General features: G+C 41.2%; 2 protein-coding genes across 2 annotated transcripts; both read left to right on the top strand.

Annotated features, from left to right (window-relative positions):
* Positions 1–546: 546 nt before the first annotated feature.
* Positions 547–4,621, top strand: LOC140249920 (amine sulfotransferase-like). Its single transcript, XM_072332197.1, has 6 exons — positions 547–706; positions 1,704–1,912; positions 2,363–2,489; positions 3,006–3,100; positions 3,785–3,965; positions 4,497–4,621. Exons 1-6 carry the CDS (start codon positions 547–549, stop codon positions 4,619–4,621), a joined length of 897 nt encoding a protein of 298 aa, XP_072188298.1.
* Positions 4,622–17,112: 12,491 nt separating this feature from the next.
* On the top strand, positions 17,113–20,230 carry LOC140249919 (amine sulfotransferase-like). The gene is made up of 6 exons (XM_072332195.1): positions 17,113–17,272; positions 17,499–17,707; positions 18,158–18,284; positions 18,806–18,900; positions 19,673–19,853; positions 20,106–20,230. Exons 1-6 carry the CDS (start codon positions 17,113–17,115, stop codon positions 20,228–20,230), a joined length of 897 nt encoding a protein of 298 aa, XP_072188296.1.
* Positions 20,231–21,025: the final 795 nt, after the last annotated feature.

The following is a 21,025-nucleotide window of genomic DNA, read 5'->3' as shown; positions in this document are numbered from 1 at the left end:
GGCAAGCCCCTGGCTGACCACAGGTGCATCCAAGGGCACAGGGTCATTGCCAGTCCTTGTTTGCACCACACACCCAAATAAAAAGGGCACTGCTGTGTGAGGATGAAGTCAGTGCAGCTCTAGGTGTAGGGAGACAAAAGGGTAGAAAAGACTAAACAGGAGAGTGATAATAATGCTCAGGAGAGCTTAGCTAAGCAAGATCTTTGTGAGTGCTGATGATGACCAAAGGAAATATTAGACTTCGAAATTCTAAATGGAACTTTGACAAATATTTATTTACATACAGTGCCATTACTTAAATCTTCTTTTAGGTGCAGTTAACATACAGGAATATGAATAAACAATCATGGTATTAGACTTTTTATTTTCTTTTTTCAATTTTAACCTGATGTTTATGAAAAATTAAAAGCTTAATTCCAGTGAACTTTTACAGCAACATGCTTTTTTTCTATTTATTTATTTTTTTTAATTATCATTATTTTCTATGAGGTAAGAGCAAAACAAAAATCTACAATCTTATATTTTCTTATTGCAGCTTATTCATCCATGGACGACAACAGATTAGCGACGGAACCATCAAAAGAGTTTTTATTCAATTACAAAGGGTTTTACTTTGCTCTACATACTACACCTGAGTATATAGCTTCCCTGGAGAATTTTGAAATCAAAGACAGTGACATATTTGTAGCTACTTATCCAAAATCAGGTAAGACTAGAATTGATTCCAATGGGGAAATACATCAGCTTTTAGTCATTCATCTAATTGCATGCCAAAGATTGTTAGCTTTGCTTTTAGATCTGAACCATCTCCGAGTACATGCAATGCAGCATAAGGTACAAGTCCAGCTTAGCCAGAGCCTGAACAACCAGACTCAAGTTTCCTGCTTGTGTCCCATTGAGCTGACCTATGCGGCTCTTGGATTCAGTCTGGCAGGTGTGCTCAGAAAAAGGCAAGACCTAGGAGGTCAAATGCTAAGAAGGCACTGAGATGAACACAGGGAACCCAGGTGATGCTAGTTCATTGTCAGGCAGTGCTGGGAGAATCTGTCCAAGTCAGGCAGAGAGGCAGGATGAGAAGGCAAGATTTCAGAGGCCTAAATGCTAAGCCAATGAGGTGACAAGTTCTTTGGAAGTGGAAGTTTTGCATGGAAAGGGAAAGGAAGGAGGAGAAAGATGATTTTGAATTATGAATTGCACAGAATGCCATCTTTTTCCCATTTATGTCCTTCCCTCTGTCCTGCTCCACCACCCGTTTTCTTCCTTACCATTTGTCTAGAGTACGCTCCATCGCTGTGCAAATTTGTCCAGGCTGATGATGCCAAGTTAAGCAAGACTGTCAGCTGGGAGGGGCACTAGCCAAGTTTCTGCTCCTCTGGTTCTGAAAATTATTTCTTGATCTTGTTCTGTGGATTTAAATCTATAACACACATACAGTCTAATCTTAAAAACCAAATGCTTCCTTCCCAAGTGAGTCTTAAGAACTAGGTCTGGGTTTTGGATGCCTTCCATTCTCTGTGCTTGTACAAGTTAGCCAGCAGTAATAGTTTGCCGCCCTTCTGCATTGCTCTGAATTCTCTCAGCTGTCCTTTCCTGGCAAACAGCATAAAGAGGAAAAGACACTCAGAACTCAGATCTTCCCTGCCATCAACTTTAACAATAAGTCTAATAAAATTATAGTTCAAATTAAAAACTTTTCTTCTCAGGAACAGTGTGGACTCAGAATATTTTGAGCTTAATACTCCACGAAGGCCACCGTAATGGAACAGAAAATATAGAGACCATGGACAGAATCCCCTGGGTGGAATATAATATCAAAAACATGGATTATGATAGTCTTCCTTTGCCTCGAGTTTTTCTCACTCACCTGCCTTACTACTTAACTCCGAGAGACCTGAGAAACAGAAAGGGACGTGTAAGTGAATTTATTTCTACCATGTAGTTAAATCCAATCCTGACAATTTGCCTCAGAGATTTATTCCAAATCCTGCCTTTCTCTTCTTTTAGTTTTCCACCTCTTGGTACAAATATCACTGCTTTAACAAAAGTGAGGAAATCTAGAAATTGCTTATTCAATTTTCCTCGAGCCCTTGCTGCTAGAAATAGGGGTGGTGCAGAAATGCAACTCGGTGGGATAAGCAAGGGAAAAAGCCTTGGACTGATGACACCCTTGTGAAAGCTTCAAGTTCCAGTGAAATAATGACACTTGAAAAAAGCCTCCCAAAACCACAAAGGGAATACTGCTGCCTATGAACAAAACAACAGTGACTCAGTACCCAGAATTTACTACACATCTTGGACATTATGGTCAGGATATTGGAGCCCTTTGATCTGCCTGAGAACTGTTGTCTTGTTGTATTTGCAGGTTATTTATATCACCAGGAACCCTAAGGACGTGTTGGTTTCTTATTATCACTTCTCCAAATTCATCTTAACTCTAGAGAAAATACCAGATTTTAACATTTTAATGGAGAGATTTTTAGCTGGAAAAGGTAGGGTATTTTTTCTTACTAAGGAGCCTAAACCCTACTCCATGACGTCAGAGGGAGTGAGGATTATTTATAGTAATAAACGTCAGTCACCCAGAATCCTCAGCTATCCTAATCTGCAACCAAAGCCAGAGTTGATGCCTGAGCTTGGCCCTCCCATAGGAGGGGACACAGTCAAGTTTTGCCATGCTGCAAATATCCGCAAGCTGCTTATTCTATAGGAAGTGGGATTTGTTCAGAGTATAAACATCATGACACTGGCTGTGACCATGTGTGTCCCTCCGCTGTCTGTAAATGCCAAACTAATTGGGCCCCTGTGAGCAGAGCCACAATTTGAGCCTCATGGAAAAGCAGAAACAGAAGAGAGGGAAGAATACACTCCTGTCCTAGAGGTTAGAGTTGCCAGAGCGTGGCTGATCATTCTGCTGTATGTATAATTGTGCTGATGGCTGTAAGCAGCAAATCTCCCTCACACTCCATTTTTTTGTTGTTGTTTGTTTCTGTTTTCCGCTTCCTAAGTGCTTGCGAGTGCCTGGTTTGATCATGTTTCAGGCTGGTATAACCATGCAAAGGATTTCAATATACTCTTCCTGACCTACGAGGAGATGAAAAAGGTGAGGTCCATTGTACCAGTGTATTCCAGATATTTTCTTCCTATGCTGAATGCATTTGCAGATAGCTCTTTATCTGTAAGCTCAGAGTACACTCAGTCCTCAGTCTATTGGGAGTCATGTTTGCTTGCACCCCAAAATGCCTCTCTGGAATAAAGGAAAGAAGTTCCTAAGTTGCAGGCACTGAGGTATTGAGGTACTTGGGGTAATTTCGGACTAGAACGTTGTTGCTTGGTGCCTGCCTGTGTTTTCGTGTAGCTTCTCCTTTCTCCACAGTGGCTGCCCTTCTGTTGGAGAAGGCATAGACCCAGTCGGTCAGCCCACATTACCTGCCACCATGCTGTCCCTCAGCCTTTGTGGTCCAGGCTGACACTTGAGAGAGTTTAGCCCTAAGCTAGGACAAGAGAACTGATAAAACCCCACAGGGTGAGTGCCTTCCTTCTTGGTGACAGGGGAGACTTTGCCAGGGCACCTGGTGCAAGATGCAGGGCGGTGAGCCGAGCTGTCCGCCTCTGGCAGCAAGCTAAAGCATAATTGCTCTCAAGAGGCCAAAAGCTGGACAATTGATGTCATTAAAATGATGTTCAGCTTTGGACTCAAAATGATGTCCTTAACAATCCCATATACCACTGCTTTATGCATTTGGTTTTCACATCATCAACGTGCTTCAAGGTTACTTTATTGCAGGATCTCAGAAGCGCTGTGCTGAAAATCTGCAACTTCATAGGCAAGCAGCTGAGTGAAGAGGAAATAGAAAGTGTTGTGAGACAGGCTACATTTGAGAACATGCAAAAAGACCCCAGGGCAAACTACGAGAACTTGTCAGATGACCTCGCAGTCAAAGGGAAGGGCAGATTTCTACGGAAAGGTAAAACAGAAGCAGTCCACTGCGACAACTACTTATTTCCTCTTCTTGGGGCAAAATGAACTTCTAGGCTTCTAGGCTGATCTCGCTTGCCCCCATCTCAAAAGGGGAGCTCAGGTTAGATGGAATTAACTCCATAATTCCGTAAGATAATAAAATGTTGTGTTTCACTGGTGGTGAATGATCTCCACCTATGGTTACTCTTCCTTTTCATGGCTACAACAAGCTATATTTTGTGAGTGCAGGCCTTTTCAGTCAACAGCCCTGAATACATGGCATCCTTGGACTCCTTGGCATTGCTAAAGTGTCCTGCAGAGCAGCAAAGGTGGAAATCCCTATAGATTAAAGGGGGAGGTGCACCCAGATTTGGAAATGTGTTCTCCAAAGAGCACACAAAGCCCTACTTGAAGGTCCAGCAACACAAAGATGCTGAGGAAGCCTGGAACAGCTTCCTAAGCATAGATCTCCCTGGTAGGAGTCCAGCTTCAGGTAGATGCCTGCCTTCTCAGCTCCCTTTGCTGCCTCTTTCCTCAGGCACTGTTGGAGACTGGAAAAACATGATGACAGTGGCACAGAATGAAAGGTTTGATGAAGTTCTTAAGGAAAAAATACAGACCCTGCCTATCAAGTTAACCTGGGATCTTGACAGCGAAACGTAACCTGGCTTTGAGTTTTGTCACTCTTTGGAGTTCATCGAGGATGGACATGCCTGAAGTCCAGGAAGAACCAAATATGATGATTTTCAACTATGTTGTAGAAATAATAAATGTATGAATATCTGCTATATATTATATAGTATGTAAGTAGCAAAATACTTATTCAGAAAATGCAACTTATCTGAAGGAGTTATTCAATTCCTTCAGTTTCGTCTTTGTAATTTTATGAATTCTTTTAGTTAATTTCCATAGTAAACCACACATTCCATTCTCCATGATTGCCATTTGCATTCGCTGGTTTTTATAACACCCCTCTTGTAGACAGCCAAATGAAGTAGCCCTAGTGTTGCATGTTCTGATGTTGCCTACTGAATGACATGCTTCACTGCACTGCCTGTTACAGTTCTTCTGGTCAGATTTGACAAGTTGCTCCTTGAAGTTTTGAGAAAATACCCATGTCATAGCCAGAACAGTTTTTTTTGGTTAACGCTCTCTCTGATATTCAGATTTGCTTCCTAGAGCATCTGTGGTTGGAAGCTACCATCAGTCTGTGACTTATACCAACACTGACTCACTGTCAGGATTTAATCTGTTCATGATGCCCATGATCTGTTCATGATTTTAACAAACGAACAAACAAATAAAACAAAACAAAGAACAACAACAAACATGTAAAAAAACACCAAAACTTGATTACTTAAGAATTAATGACGTCTGTGAGGCCAATGACACACCCCGAACATGTATGTGAATCTGAGAGACATAACTATTATTATTAGCATTTCTCTCCTAAATGTTACCAGTTGTCATACATCAGTGCTTTTTTGTAGTTTAGCATAAGCATATAGTAATCTTTCTTTTCTGCCTACTCTAATATTATCAGTGGTAAATTCACCTTCATGGATGAACCCATTCTCAAATCACTCTTAATACTGAGGTAATGAATCTTCCCTAAATAGAACAATTAATATAGAGCTTCCTTGCAGACTGACTGTATTTATAGAAAATTTAAGGATCTCTGAGTCTCCCATTCCTTTCTTTCTTTTTTTTTTTTTTTTTTTTTTTTTCCAAAAATATAATCAATTTAGAGTAATCAAATCTGTCAAATATTCCAAAGAGAGAAAATATGAGGTTTAATCTCAGTAAGTACTACAAAGCAGTTACTATTGTGCATAATAGTGGTTTTCTCTGAAGTACTTAGGAAAGGAGATATGGCAAGTCTTGATTAAAGCAGGACAGGATGTTGGTGTTTAACTACTCCTTCATCAGTCTTCCTATTTCTCATGCCGCGTAGCCATTGCTGCCAATGAAATTCTGTGTATATATTCATAAATTTGTATAGTATAATGAACTTCTTTAAATGTAAATTATTTCTTAATATCTTCTCTATCATGACTATTTACGGAACATTCTTCTTCCTGAACTTTTCCTTCACCTCTTTCCATGATGTTCAAATAAAAACAGTGCTGTATGAGCAAAATTTATTCTTCTGTAAAATCCCTATAGTCATCAGCCTTGCAGCTATCTTTCTTGACTCATGAAACTTGCATTCTGTTAGCTCACACTAGTTGGTGTTTCTGTGTCCTTCATTGCCCCCTACTTAACCAGGTAAACTCTTTGTTAGATGAAGGTGAAGATTAGTATATGTACAGGCAATACTTTAGGGAAAAATGCTATAGAATGCTATGCACAAGTGTGCAAATGTTTCAGTAGTGCATGGGGACAGGACTAGGGGTAATGGGCTGAAACTTCAACATAGGAAGTTCTGCACGAATGTGCGCAATAACTTCTTTACAGTGAGGGTGACAGAGCACTGGAACAGGCTGCCCAGGGAAGTATTGGAGTCTCCTTCTCTGGAGATATTCAAGACCCTCCTGGACACCTACCTGTGCGATGCGGTGTAGGGAACCTGCTTTGGCAAGGGGGTTGGACTCGATGATCTCTAGAGGTCCCTTCCAACCCCTACAATTCTGTGATACTGTGATTCATTTCTACACCTGTTTTTATTCTGATTGCAGATGGTAACCAACACCATTCCATTCTTTGTATCTTTCATCTGCATCTGAATGCTCATCTCTGTGTTTTAAGTCTGCTACTGCAGTACTTAAAAAGTTAGAAAAATACCCAGTAGGTAAATAAAAAGTGCATCTGCTTTACTCAGCTGCTTTAGAGAAGTACGTTATTCATTGTTTGAATATGTGTGGCAAGAAGTGCTGGTAAGGTGCCTCCAACATGCAGCTGCCAGGGAGCTGCTTTTCCCAGTGCCTTTGGTGCAGCAGGCATCCCCTCAGCAGTCACTGCATCCCTCTTGAACTCTGAGCTACTGGAAGGACAAGTTACAAGTCCCAGTCAGGATCACATTGCAGCTCAAAGCAGAAGCAGCCAGAACACTGACAAATCTCTTCCTATCAATCAGATCACTTTGGCCAGTGTAACTTTGTATGCTAGCACAGCTGAATGCATTAGTCTTAACACTAATGACACAAGAAAAGAGGCCAACACTCATATCACTACAACCTCCCTTCAGGAAGTTATAGAGAGCAATGAGGTTTCCCCTAAGCCTGATCTTCACCAGGCTGAACATTCCCAGCTCCTTCAGCCTCTCTTCATATGACCTGTGCTCCAGACACCTCACCAGCTTTGTTGCCCTCCTTTGAACACGTTCCAGAGCCTCAATGACTTTCTTGCAGTGAGGGGCCCAAAACTGGACACAGAACTCAAGATGTGGCCTCACCAGAGCTGAGTCCAGGGGGACAATTACCTCTCTGCTCCTGCTGCCAACACTGTTTCTGATGCAAGCCAGGTTGCCATTGGCCTTCTTGGCCACCTGAGCACGCTGTCGGCTCATGTTCAGCTGAGCATCAATCAATACCCCCAGATCCATTTCCTCTACAGTCTTCCAGCCACTCTTCCTGAGGATCCTAATACAGTACCACTGTCCTCCTGATGATCTCCTCACTCTGCTTTTGCCGCCTCAAGGGCTGCACTAAGCTCTGATCATCTAATTCAACCCTCTGTGGGAATCCACAACACTTTTCAGGCACTTTTAAATCAAAAAGCAGTTCCAAATGCCTTGAAACAGAAGATAAGTCATGTATTAGTGTTCCATTTCACAAAATCTATGTACAGGCATTTGTCTGCATGAAGAGAAATAGGGGATAATAGTGGGTGCGTTGTAACTACTGCCCCAGAAGGAAGGCAAGCCATGGAGTGCTTACCAGGCAACAGATAAGAACACAGCTTACCTGAACTCCTGTCAAAATTTACCCAAATACTATACCACTAATAATACAATAGATGATTTCTGTGAATTTATCACTCTTTTACCTTTAAACTTGCACTTTGCTTTAGAAAATCTGAAACCAAAGGTAGCTGTTAAGAAGTGTTTATGACATACTCTTGCCCCTAAGTAAGCAAATGGTCATAAAATAGCCTTTGAGGACTTTGTTTTCTTTCATAAGTCTATGTGGGTTCAGAAGTTTAAGCTTAACATATTATGAAGAATATGTTGTATGGAAATGCGGGATAAGAATCTACATCATGAGTATAATTTACTTAACATAGACCATCACTTTGTCTGTTTGTTGCGTGCTCTCTTTACAGTTTCGCTCCAGGAAAGGAAAGAGCAGAGAGGTAGAAAAGAGCGTCATGTTGCATCTGGTGTAGAGATAATATATTTTCAGCTTTTGCACTTAATGTATGTTCCCAGAGCAAACTTTCCTTCCTCTGTGTGATGTACAAATTTAGGAACTTTTGAAGCTATGTTTCTTTCCCTTCCCTTCACCCTCTACTGTCTGCCTATAGAAACTTAAGTCAAAACATAATGGATAAATAAAATTTTCAGGTCAAGCAACTGCTTTCTTGCAAGTGTCCTAGGTAAGGAAATAGTTGTGTTGTTTGGGATTTTTTTGCTGGATAGTTTACCTGTGTGTCTGTGTGCTATAAATCACAGCAGATTAGTCTTTGCATCTCATAAAATTATATGAAGGCTGCTCTGAATGTAATACCTCTCATTTTATGAAGTTGGCCCACGACATCGGAGGTGGATGCTGGTAGTATGCCAGTAGAGACTGAACCTTCCCACCAATATTCCGTTACGTTTTAATGCCTTGTGACAGATGGCAGCAGAGAGGCAGCCTGACAAAATGGTGTCTGGCATGGAAGTGCATATGAAGCAAAGCTGTGTCACTGAATTCCTCCATGCAGAAAAATGGCAACCATTAACTTTAATTGATGCTTGCTGAACTTTTTGGAGACCAAAGTGTGGATGTGAGAACAACGAGACATAACTTTAGGAGAAACCTACATGCAGTGCTACCTACATAATGGGTACATCATGCCTGACATTTTGCACCAGCAAGAAGGATGGGAGAGTGGGGCTGTGGGGTGGCAGATAGGGTAAGCAAGGATTTCATAACCTTCTCTATCTATACTACCTACATGGTGGTCTCAACCAGTACAATTCCTTAGTACAGAAGAAATGTTTTCTGCAAAAGTCATTGCTCTCAGTTTGGTATCATTATCTTTTTCATTGGTGTTTTGGGTGTGTGCTTTTTTCTTTTCTCTTTCTTTTTTTCTTTCTTCCTTTCTCTGTGTGTGTCATTCTTGTTTTTCTTTTCCCAAGGACTTTAAACAAAATTTGTTTCCATGTAAGCCAGATCAATAGTCTTACCTGAGACTCAAGACTAAAATATATTTCAGTTTCTCACATACTCAGTCTGGAACCATGTGGTCTAAACAGATTTAAAACAGGTGTAATGCATTAATCACAGTGATGCACATTGTCTTTTACATCTAAACCTCCTCCTGGGAAAGGATGAGTGCATACAGGCTCTTGATCTATGATTGTATCAACTTCTAATGTTATCCATCCATGAATCTGGTACTGAAAAGGTAAAAAATTCATTAAAATACACAAATCAATTGTAACAAAAGAGAAATTAAATGTGCTGCGAGCTATAACAATAATTGCATGATAGTTGTGCAAGGTAGTTGTACAATAAGCAAACAAGCATGAATTCTATCATTTTTATGATTTCTATCTGTGCTGTTCTCAAAGGCACAACAATGAAGTGGCTTCTCTACAGTTTGCATTTTTCTGCTTTGTGCAGTTTCCAGGCAATTATTTTCTTCATAGGGATACAATAGTAGACCATGTTTACACAACAGCCTCTTTTCATTCCTGACCTTTCACCTCAAGCTTACAGTGTGATAAAGGCAATGATCTGCAACTTTTAACTTGAACTATGGGTAACCTGATAACATACAACAAATAGAATTGTAAGTGGGATCACAGCGTGCAACACGTATCAGTCAAAAACATGCAGAGACTTGTACTCATTCTAAAATATTCAGCAATTTGAGAGAAGGTGAGTTGGAAGGGACCTGCAAGGATTCTAAAGCTTAACTGCCTGACTACATCAGGGCTAGCCAGAAGTTGTATTATGGTATAGAATCATAGAATCACCAAGGTTGGAAAAGACCTAAAAGATCATCCAGTCCAACCATTCACCTATTACCAATAGCTCCCACTAGACCATGTCCCTTATCACAACATCCAGTCTTTCCTTGAACACCCCCAGGGTCGGTGTCTCCACCCCCTCCCTGGGCAGTCCATTCTAGTGCCTGACCACCCTTTCTGAGAATTAATGTTACCTAATGTCCAGCTTGAATCTCCCCTGCCAAAGTTTGAAACCACTGTCTCTAGTCCTATCACTAATGACACGAGAGAAGAAGCCGACCCCCAGCTCACTACAACCTCCCTTCAGGAAGTTATAAAGAGCAATAACGTCTCCCCTGAGCCTCCTCTTCTCCAGGCTGAACATTCCCAGAGGGCATATAGAGGGCTTAGAGGGCACTGTCCAAATGGCTCCTCGGCACTGAAATTGCTGGGACACCTCAATGGGTGGAATGCGTTCCCACTTCAGCCCCCTCATTAATCCTTCTTTTGCAGGGTCTCAGAGATAATCTGCTGAAAATCTACAGCTCTGACATAAAAAAAAGATGTATTAAAGATGAGCCAGAGCCAGGGTGGGAACAGAGTATGTTTGAAGATGTGGAAAATGGTCCCAAGGCAAATGATGGAATAACCTTCGAAGCCATCATGGACCAATTAAGGGTTAACCAGGGGATCAGGCCCAGTCAGCATGGGTTCATGAACAGTAGATCCTGTCTGACAAACTTGACTTCATTCTATGACAAGCTGACATGCTTAGTGGATGATGGTAAGGCTGTCAATGTGGTCTACCTGGACTTCAGTAAGGCCTTTGACACTGTGCCCCATAACATTCTCATGAGAAGCTGGCAGCCCATGGGCTGGATGGACGTACACTTTGCTGGATGAAGCACTGGCTGGATGGCTGGGCCCAAAGAGTTGTGATCAATGGAGTTGAATCCAGATGGCAGTCGGTCACCAGTGGTGTCACTCAGTGCTGGGGCTGCTTCTGTTTAACATCTTCATTGATGATCTTGATGAGGGGATTGAATGCACCCTCATTAAGTTTGCAGTCTACACCAAGTTAGGAGGGAGTGTTGATCTGCCTAAGGGGAGAAGAGCTCCACAGAGAGACCTGGATAGACTGGATCACTGGGCCAAGGTTAATAGCATGAGTTTCAATAGGGCCAAGTGTCAGGTCCTGCAGTTTGGTCACAACTCCAGGCAACCCTACAGGCTTGGGGAGGTGTGGCTGGAAAGCTGCCTGATGGAAAGGGACCTTGGTGTGTTGATGGACAGTTGGGTGAATATGATCCGGCAGTGTGCCCAGATAGCCAAGAAGGCCAATGGCATCCTGGCTTGTATCAGGAATGGTGTGGTGAGCAGGACTAAGGAAGTCATCCTGCCCCTGTACTCAGCATTGGTGAGGCCTCACCTCGAGTACTGTGTTCAATTTTGGGTACCACTGTACAAAAGGGACATGGAGGTACTGGAACCGGTCCAGAGAAGGGCAATGAGGCTCATGAAGGGCTTGGAGAATAAGCCCTATGAGGATGCACTGAGGGAGAAGGGATTGTTTAGTCTGAGGAAAAGGAGGCTGAGGGGAGACCTTACTGCTCTCTTCCAGTATCTGAAAGTTGCTTACAGTGAGAGTGGGGCAGGTCTCTTCCCACTGGTGACAGGTGACAGGACGAGGGCAAATGGCCTCAAGTTGTGCCAAGGTAAGTTTAGGTTGGACATTAGGAAATACAGAAAGGGTTGTTAAACACTGGGATTGGCTCCCCAGGGAGGTGGTTGAGTCACCGTCCCTGGATGTGTTTAAGAGCCTTTGGATGAGATGCTCAGAGATATGATTTAGCAGAGGGTTGTTAGAGTTAGGGTACTATGGTTAGGCTGTGGCTGGACTTAAGGATCTTTGAGGTCTTTTCCAACCTGGGTATTTCTATGATTCTATGAAGAGATGGAAGAAGAAAAGTTCTTACTCAAAACACAAACGTGTGTAAAGGTGCTCTATCAGAACCAGAATCATGATAAATAGAGAAAAGTAGAGTTGTAAAAGGCAAGACTGTGTAAATACCTTGCACATAAGGAAGTGTAAAAGATTTAGGCAAACATCTTTAGAGCAGTGTAAGCCAGGAACTCTTTATCTACTTCTCAAGGTAAATCAGTGTGTAGAAATTTTAGAGTGGAAATGCCAAGATAAATTGCTGATAATTCTTGCTGTGTATACAGAAAAAAAAAAAACAAAACAACAGCATGTGAATGGTGTAATGCTCTACAGCTACTGGGCATGCAAAACAGCTGAAAGGACATGAGATCTCTACTCCAGCGGAGAGAAAAGGACATTATGTACTTCCATCCCTGACCTTTTCCAGTGTTCTTCACTTCAGCTGAAACTAGCTCACATACAAAAATGTGAATTAAACACATGCGTAACTGTCACCCTATTCTTTTATTGTAAGGAGGGAAATGTAAGAAGAGAATCCCTTAGTATTTTACAAAAAAGAGACTTTTGTTCTTAGTTCTAGCCAAACTGTCTATTTTTTCTTGAAAGAGATTTTAATTAAAAAATTAAAAATTAAATTTAATTTAAATTAAAAAATGATTTTATTGCCACATCATTGACTTAGCCAAAATTCTTTGGCCAGGATTATTTAAGAACATTGAATGTTTATAGTTTTTAAGATTCCTCTCAGTTTCCTCTTATCCTGGTGGACTTCAATCTATTGAATTATTGAAAAAATTCATTTTTCAATTGATGACTGCCTTCAGGAACTTGTTGTTCTCCAATTCCCCATTCAAAGTTTATGGTACTCCTTTAATTCATCTTTCTATTTGGCTATAAAATAATTTTGCCCCCCCCCCTCCCCCCCAATGAAGTACAAAAGATATGATAAAAGAGAGGAATTACACACTACTCATAAACACTTAATTGCATCTTTTGGGGAGTCAATCGATTAACAAAATACATTAAAGACTGAAAGTCCACATAGAGCTTGTTTCCCAGAAAGCAATACGGAACTATTCTACCTTCTGCTTACTCTGTCCAGATTTTATGCTACAAGTGAATAAAGGACAAATATTCTTTTCTAAATGTTGAGTAATTTTATTCAGGAAAAAGCATAAAATAAATAAAATATATAAAAAAGCATAACATAAGTAAATGAAGAATAAATTGTCTTCATGCAGTCTTTCTATGCTCTTTTCCACACTTCTCAAGTCTCTTGCAGAAAATTTATAACCTTTAATTGATGTTTAATAGCTAGAGAAAGGGAAGAAAAAATCTGGATGTAAAAAATTGTGAAAACCTGCAGTCCCATCAAGACAAAGCATGGAAACTGTTTACAGGGCCAATTACAAAGACCTGATTATGCAATAGTACATGTAGGGTGCATATGTACAGATTGTATATAGAAAAGTAGAGCAAAATATAAAATATTGGCAGTAATTTTGTCAATGCAAATGCAAGCTCAATATGCTTGTGACAAATAGTGGGCATATTGATATAATATTGCTGAGGTATTCCACGTACAAAATGAGATAAAATACTTTGATTTGATTTTAACTGACTCAACAAAGGTACTGAGATTAGACTTTATAATACTATTCACAGGGAAACTGAACAGAGAACTTGTATTTACCTGTAGCAAAACTTGCATGTTGTCTTGGAAAAAAAAGCAGTCAGTGTGGTTTATCTAATGGTGATGAAATTAATGTACAACAATATATTAACTCTGTAAAATAGAGACAGAGAAAAAAGGCCATGCTGAAAGTAGTGCCACCTATTTATTTCCGTACAAACTGTAACAGATACAAACAGCATAATAACACAGCTTGATAGAGCAAATTCTCAGCTACAGGATACTAGTTTTCAACACAGTCACTACCACCAACACTGCATTTTCATGAGTGATGATGAAGAACTTCCATGCCACACTCAAAAATACCTACACCAACAGAGTTGACTGACAGTCACCATTGCTGAAATGCACCACCCATTCTTTCACTGTGCACACATCTACTGTTTGGTCTCTATCAGCATTCAGTAAGCATCAATAATGGTTTGTATGAACTGGGATATGCGGCGTGAAAGTGTCAGAGGAAACAAGGGAAGAACATGAAGGGTAGAACAGCACTGGAAGCACTGGTTTTAAGCCATACAATAAACCACAAATATTTGTTCCTCTACAGTCTCAAACTGAACTGTGTGCAACTTTAAGAACTAGGCTTTAAGTATATGTTAAGTATTTGGATCTTGATGTTAATTATAAATACTCTAAAGGACTATTTGTCCCAGAAACAGATAATAGAGTTGAATACATGGAAACGACATTCAATTAGCTGCTGAGTGACTGTGGTTCAAAACTAGTGGCAATCAGGAGCAGGTCATAACTTCTTGATGCTGTCATTTTATGATATGGTTGAAATTTGTGTACTCTGCCAGTTCACCATCTGTCCGAAGGCCAAATAGCTTTACACTCTAGTTGTTTTTCCTGGAAAACACTACGTCTTGCCCTAAGTCACATTTCTTGGTGCCATGCCTTGAAGACAGAGCTGGTGAACGGCAGCAGATTTTGCTCTTTGGACCCCTTCAGAACTCCCGTGGATGATCTCTGAGCCTTGCTTTAGGATCAAAAGCTGTTACCTTCCATTCATACTAAAGTCCTTGACTAGAAATCGCAGCTATAGAACACTGGGCATGCCTGACTGAAGCAGAAAGCAAAGCAGTGCAGGCCTAATCTTTGGGCATAAAACTACCCTCTGCTGTGAAAAAGAATTCAGCCCTACTCTTCGTTCAGGCCTGTCCCCTGACCGCCTTGGATGACAGACCTGTTGTGCATGTTTGGGAACTACCTGGGCAATAGATCCAGGTTAAAAAGTAACCATACACAAAACAAGGCATAGGACTCGGGGACAAAATGCGTTTTTTGTGTAAATTGGTTGCTGTGCAAGTTTCAATGTGTGCCTTTCTCAGGCAAGATTTTGTTTTGCTTATAAGGTAGTTGCAGAAAAGCATAACGTGGAAACATCCATACATGGGGAACCAAAGAACTCCCTCCTAGAAGCTCTTGGCTGAGGCTGGGTCTGACAGGTTTCACTCCACTGTGATAGGGTGGTGGACTCAGGCTGTTCATTCAGAGTGCTGTCACATGCAGTGTGCAGGTATAACAAGTGTGGGCAAAAGTTTTGTGGGAGTTGAGTAAGAAACACACACACCCCCCAAAAAAAAGAAAGAAAGGAGAAAGGATCTTGTAGTCACTTCTGATCCTCTTTGCTCTCTTCCTCAACAACTCTGTTGATAAATGGAGGAACAAGAATTAAACATGTGTTCAAGTAATTTATTTCCTAATTCTCTCTGGAGTGCATTAACCTTTTAAAGGGTTATACCAGTTCACTAATCTCTATCTGCATTACAGATAATCAAATATTGAATGATATCCAAACAGGGCAGTTAAAAAGAAAATGTGATTGCTCACACCTCTCTCAAACTGTTCACGTTCACTGTAGTAGTAACATTCATCTCTGTGGGCCCTGGAAGAGAACACAGAAGGTAAGGATGCCTGACATTGTTGGAGCTGTGGGCTGGTGAGTAAACTATGTCGATTGCGCTTCTGGTAAGATGAGTAGAACTGTGCATGGAGCATTTCTGTCAAACATTTTGAGAAGTGCTGCCAGAGAAGCAGGGAATGTGCCGAGGGGGGGATGGCCATACAGAGCTGGGCTCTGACAGCTGGTGTTGCAAGCTGAGTTTTACCCCCATTTTTCTGGACTGCTCATCAAGGGGTTGGTGTCATGGCTGCGAGGCGGGTCCGTTCGCAAAGCAGAAGGGTCAGATCCCCATAGGTGTAGGAGAGGAACAGGTGGACACCTTTGTGTCTGCAAATGGTGGTAGATTTTTAGATGCATTTTTCAAATGCATTTCTGGCTGATTAGAGAATATTGGAATGTTTATTTCTTCTCCCATCAGAAACACTGGACTGTGAATGTTTCTTAGGCGAGACGACACGGCTTTTCTTGCCTGGTACATTTCCTCATGATATAATCTCATGTCTATAAGAAAGAAGCAGTGCAGAAACCTTTGAGAGAGATATGTAAGCTCAGGTTTTTGACAGAATCAGATCAAAAAGGATTTCTATGTACTATGTAGTTAACACATTTTCTTTTTTTTTTCTGTATCTTACAAATTCTTCACTCTTACTTCATAACCCTAAAGGTAATCACTCCCTCACCAAATTTTGCTGCCCTTTGTGCCACCGTTTTTCCTTTCATGACTTGAATTCAAAAATGCTACCAGTGTTTCTGATATGATTAGCGACTCCCCAGTTACTTAACATAGCACAATGAGAGAAGTCCAGTCATATCAAGCCATGGGAGGAGGCTGCCCAGGTGAGTTGTGTGCGGTCCCAGTGCTGCCCTGCTTTGGCACTGCCTTGTGGTTGGACAGCAACCACTGGGCTGAAGGGAGCACAGGTCAGATAGGTGGTGTCCACGTGCATGTGCCTCATGTAGGCAAGCCCTTGTCTGACCACAGGTGCATTGAAGGGCACAGGGTCATTGCCAGTCCTTGTTTGCACCACACACCCAAATAAAATGGGCAATGCTGTGTGAGGATGAAGTCAGTGCAGCTCTAGGGGTGAGAAGGCAAAAGGGCAGGAAAGACTAAACAGGAGAGTGATAATAATGCTCAAGAGAGCTTAGCTAAACAAGATCTTTGTGAGTGCTGATCATGACCAAAGGAAATATTAGACTTAGAAATTCTAAACGGAACTTTGACAAATATTTATTTACATACAGTGCCATCATTTAAATCATCATTTAGGTGAAGTTAACATATAGGAATATGAATAAACAATCATGGTATTAGACTCTTTATTTCCTTTTTTCATTTTTAACCTGATTTTTATGAAAAATTAAAAGCTTAATTCCATTGAACTTTTACAGCAACATGCATTTTTCTATGTTTTTTTTTTTTTTTTTTTTTTTTATCATTGTTTTCTATGAGGTAAGAGCAAAACAATAATCTACAATCTTATATTTTCTTATTGCAGCTTATTCATCCATGGACAACAACAGATTAGCGATGGAACCATCAAAAGATTTTGTATTCAATTACAAAGGGTTTTACTTTGCTCTAAATACTACACCTGAGTATATAGCTTCCCTGGAGAATTTTGAAATCAAAGACAGTGACATATTTGTAGCTACTTATCCAAAATCAGGTAAGAATAGAATTGATTCCAATGGGGAAATACATCTGTGCTTATACAAGTTAGCCAGCAGTAATAGTTTGCCGCCCTTCTGCATTGCTCTGAATTCTCTCAGCTGTCCTTTCCTGGAAAACAGCATAAAGAGGAAAAGACACTCCAAACTCAGATCTTCCCTGCCATTAACTTTAACAATAAGTCTAATAAAATTATAGTTCAAATTAAAAACTTTTCTTCTCAGGAACAGTGTGGACTCAGAATATTTTGAGCTTAATACTCCACGAAGGCCACCGTAATGGAACAGAAAATATAGAGACCATGGACAGAATCCCCTGGGTGGAATATAATATAAAAAACATGGATTATGATAGTCTTCCTTTGCCTCGAGTTTTTCTCACTCACCTGCCTTACTACTTAACTCCGAGAGACCTGAGAAACAGAAAGGGACGTGTAAGTGAATTTATTTCTACCATGTAGTTAAATCCAATCCTGACAATTTGCCTCAGGGATTTATTCCAAATCCTGCCTTTCTCTTCTTTTAGTTTTCCACCTCTTGGTACAAATATCACTGCTTTAACAAAAGTGAGGAAATCTAGAAATTGCTTATTCAATTTTCCTCGAGCCCTTGCTGCTAGAAATAGGGGTGGTGCAGAAATGCAACTCGGTGGGATAAGCAAGGGAAAAAGCCCTGGACCGATGACACCCTTGTGAAAGCTTCAAGTTCCAGTGAAATAATGACACTTGAAAAAAGCCTCCCAAAACCACAAAGGGAATACAGCTGCCTATGAACAAAACAACAGTGACTCAGTACCCAGAATTTACTACACGTCATGGACATTATGGTCAGGATATTGGAGCCCTTTGATCTGCCTGAGTGTTGTTGCCTTGTTGTATTTGCAGGTTATTTATGTCACCAGGAACCCTAAGGACGTGATGGTTTCTTATTATCACTTCTCCAAATTCATCTTAACTCTAGAGAAAATACCAGATTTTAACATTTTCATGGAGAGATTTTTAGCTGGAAAAGGTAGGGTACTTTTTCTTACTAAGGAGCCTAAACCCTACTCCATGACGTCAGAGGGAGTGAGGATTATTTATAGTAATAAACGTCAGTCACCCAGAATCCTCAGCTATCCTAATCTGCAACCAAAGCCAGAGTTGATGCCTGAGCTTGGCCCTCCCATAGGAGGAAACACAGTCAAGTTTTGCCATGCTGCAAATACACGCAAGCTGCTTATTCTATAGGAAGTGGGTATTTGTTCAGAGTATAAACATCATGACACACTGGCTGTGACCATGTGTGTCCCTCCTCTGTCTGTAAATGCCAAACTAATTGGGCCCCTGTGGGCAGAGCCACAGTTTGAGCCTCATGGAAAAGCAGAAACAGAAGAGAGGGAAGAATACACTCCTGTCCTAGAGGCTAGAGGTGCCAGAGTGTGGCTGATAATTCTGCTGTATGTATAATTGTGCTGATGGCTGTAAGCAGCAAATCTCCCTCACACTCCTTTTTTTGTTGTTGTTGTTTGTTTCTGTTTTCCGCTTCCTAAGTGCTTGCGAGTGCCTGGTTTGATCATGTTTCAGGCTGGTATAACCATGCAAAGGATTTCAATATACTCTTCCTGACCTACGAGGAGATGAAAAAGGTGAGGTCCATTGTACCAGTGTATTCCAGATATTTTCTTCCTATACTGAATGCATTTGCAGATAGGTCTTTAGATTTATCTGTAAGCTCAGAGTACACTCAGTCCTCGTGGAGGACAAACAAATTGAGACTCTGAAGAGAATTTTTTCTCATTGGTGCCAGACCATAGGATGAATTATTAGATAAATCACCTTCCCATCTAACAGGAGTCATCTTTGCTCGCATCCCAAAAAGCCTCTCTGGAATAAAGGAAAGTTCCTAAGGTGCAGGCACTGAGGTACTTGAGATAATTTTGGACTAGAAGGTTGCTGCTTGGTGGCTGCCCGTGCTTTAGTGCAACTTCTTTATCCACGGTGGCTGCCCTCCTGCTGGAGAAGACATAGCCCCAGTCGGTCAGCCCACATTGCCCGCAACCATGATTGTCACACAAGCCTTTGGGGTCCAGGCTGACTCTTGAAAGAGTTTAGCCCTTAGCTAGGACAAGAGGACTGATAAAAACCCAACAGGGTGAGTGCCTTCCTTCTTGGTGACAGGAGACATTGCCAGGGCACCTGGTGCAAGATGCAGGGAGGTGAGCCGAGCTGTCTGCCTCTGGCAGCAAGCTAAAGCATAATTGCTCTCAAGAGGCCAAAAGGTACAAGCTGGACTATTGATGTCATTTAAATGATGTTCAGCTTTGGACTCAAAACGATGTCCTTAACAATCCCGTATACCACTGCTTTATGCATTTGGATTTCACATCATCAACGTGCTTCAAGGTTACTTTATTGCAGGATCTCAGAAGCGCTGTGCTGAAAATCTGCAACTTCATAGGCAAGCAGCTGAGTGAAGAGGAAATAGAAAGTGTTGTGAGACAGGCTACATTTGAGAACATGCAAAAAGACCCCAGGGCAAACTACGAGAACATGCCAGAGGACCTCGCAGTCAAAGGGAAGGGAAGATTTCTACGGAAAGGTAAAACAGAAGCATTGCTAAAGTGTCCTGCAGCACAGCAAAGGTGGAAATCCCTATAGATTAAAGGGGGAGGTGCACCCAGATTTGGAAAAGTGTTCTCCAAAGAGCACACAAAGCCCTACTTGAAGGTCCAGCAACACAAAGATGCTGAGGAAGCCTGGAACAGCTTCCTAAGCATAGATCCCCCTGGTAGGTGTCCAGCTTCAGGTAGATGCCTGCCTTTTCACCTCCCTTTGCTGCCTCTTTCCTCAGGCACTGTTGGAGACTGGAAAAACATGATGACCGTGGCACAGAATGAAAGGTTTGATGAAGTTCTTAGAGAAAAAATACAGACCCTGCCTATCAAGTTAACCTGGGATCTTGACAGCGAAACGTAACCTGGCTTTGAGTTTTGTCACTCTTTGGAGTTCATCGAGGATGGACATGCCTGAAGTCCTGGAAGAACCAAATATGACAATTTTCAACTATGTTGTAGAAATAATAAATAGGAGAACCCATTCAGAAAATGCGACTTATCTGAAGGAGCTATTCAATTCCTTCAGTTTTGCCTTTGTAATTTTATGAATTCTTTTAGTCAATTTCCATAGTAAACCACACATTCCATTCTCCATGATTGCCATTTGCATTCGCTGGTTTTTATAACACCCCTGTTGTTGACAGCCAAATGAAGTAGCCCTAGTGTTGCATGTTCTGATGTTGCCTACTGAATGACATGCTTCACTGCACTGCCTGTTACAGTTCTTCTGGTCAGATTTGACAAGTTGCTCCTTGAAGTTTTGAGAAAATACCCATGTCATAGCCAGAACAGTTTTTTTTGGTGAATGCTCCCTCTGATATTCAGATTTACTTCCTAGAGCTGCTGTGGTTGGAAGCTACCATCAGTCTGTGACTTATACCAACACTGACTCACTGTCAGGATTTAATCTGTCCATGATGCCTGTGAACTGTTCATGATTTTAACAAACAAATTAACAAACAACAACAAACAAGAAAAAAAAATACCAAAACTTGGTTACTTAACAGTTCATTTAATTTGTGTGGCCAATGACACGCCTTGAACATGTGTGTGAATCTGAGAAACATAACTATTATTATGTCTGCAGCTAACAACAGGTATGTACTTGAGTATTTCTCACCTTGCTTACTGACAGAAGCATGGTTGCCTGCCTGCT

The sequence above is a fragment of the Excalfactoria chinensis genome, chromosome 3, assembly GCF_039878825.1.
Source record: "Excalfactoria chinensis isolate bCotChi1 chromosome 3, bCotChi1.hap2, whole genome shotgun sequence".
Lineage (NCBI taxonomy): Eukaryota > Metazoa > Chordata > Aves > Galliformes > Phasianidae > Excalfactoria > Excalfactoria chinensis.
This window is presented reverse-complemented; position numbering and strand designations above follow the sequence as displayed.

What these genes read in the sequence shown, in the direction of transcription:
- LOC140249920 (XM_072332197.1), top strand. Translation starts at nt 547, where the DNA reads ATGGACGACAACAGATTAGCGACGGAACCATCAAAAGAGTTTTTATTC. An exon ending in GAGATTTTTAGCTGGAAAAG is followed by an intron (nt 2,490 to 3,005) that starts GTAGGGTATTTT and finishes CCGCTTCCTAAG; the next exon opens with TGCTTGCGAGTGCCTGGTTT. An exon ending in CCTACGAGGAGATGAAAAAG is followed by an intron (nt 3,101 to 3,784) that starts GTGAGGTCCATT and finishes ACTTTATTGCAG; the next exon opens with GATCTCAGAAGCGCTGTGCT.
- LOC140249919 (XM_072332195.1), top strand. Translation starts at nt 17,113, where the DNA reads ATGGACAACAACAGATTAGCGATGGAACCATCAAAAGATTTTGTATTC. An exon ending in AGCTACTTATCCAAAATCAG is followed by an intron (nt 17,273 to 17,498) that starts GTAAGAATAGAA and finishes TTTTCTTCTCAG; the next exon opens with GAACAGTGTGGACTCAGAAT. An exon ending in GAGATTTTTAGCTGGAAAAG is followed by an intron (nt 18,285 to 18,805) that starts GTAGGGTACTTT and finishes CCGCTTCCTAAG; the next exon opens with TGCTTGCGAGTGCCTGGTTT.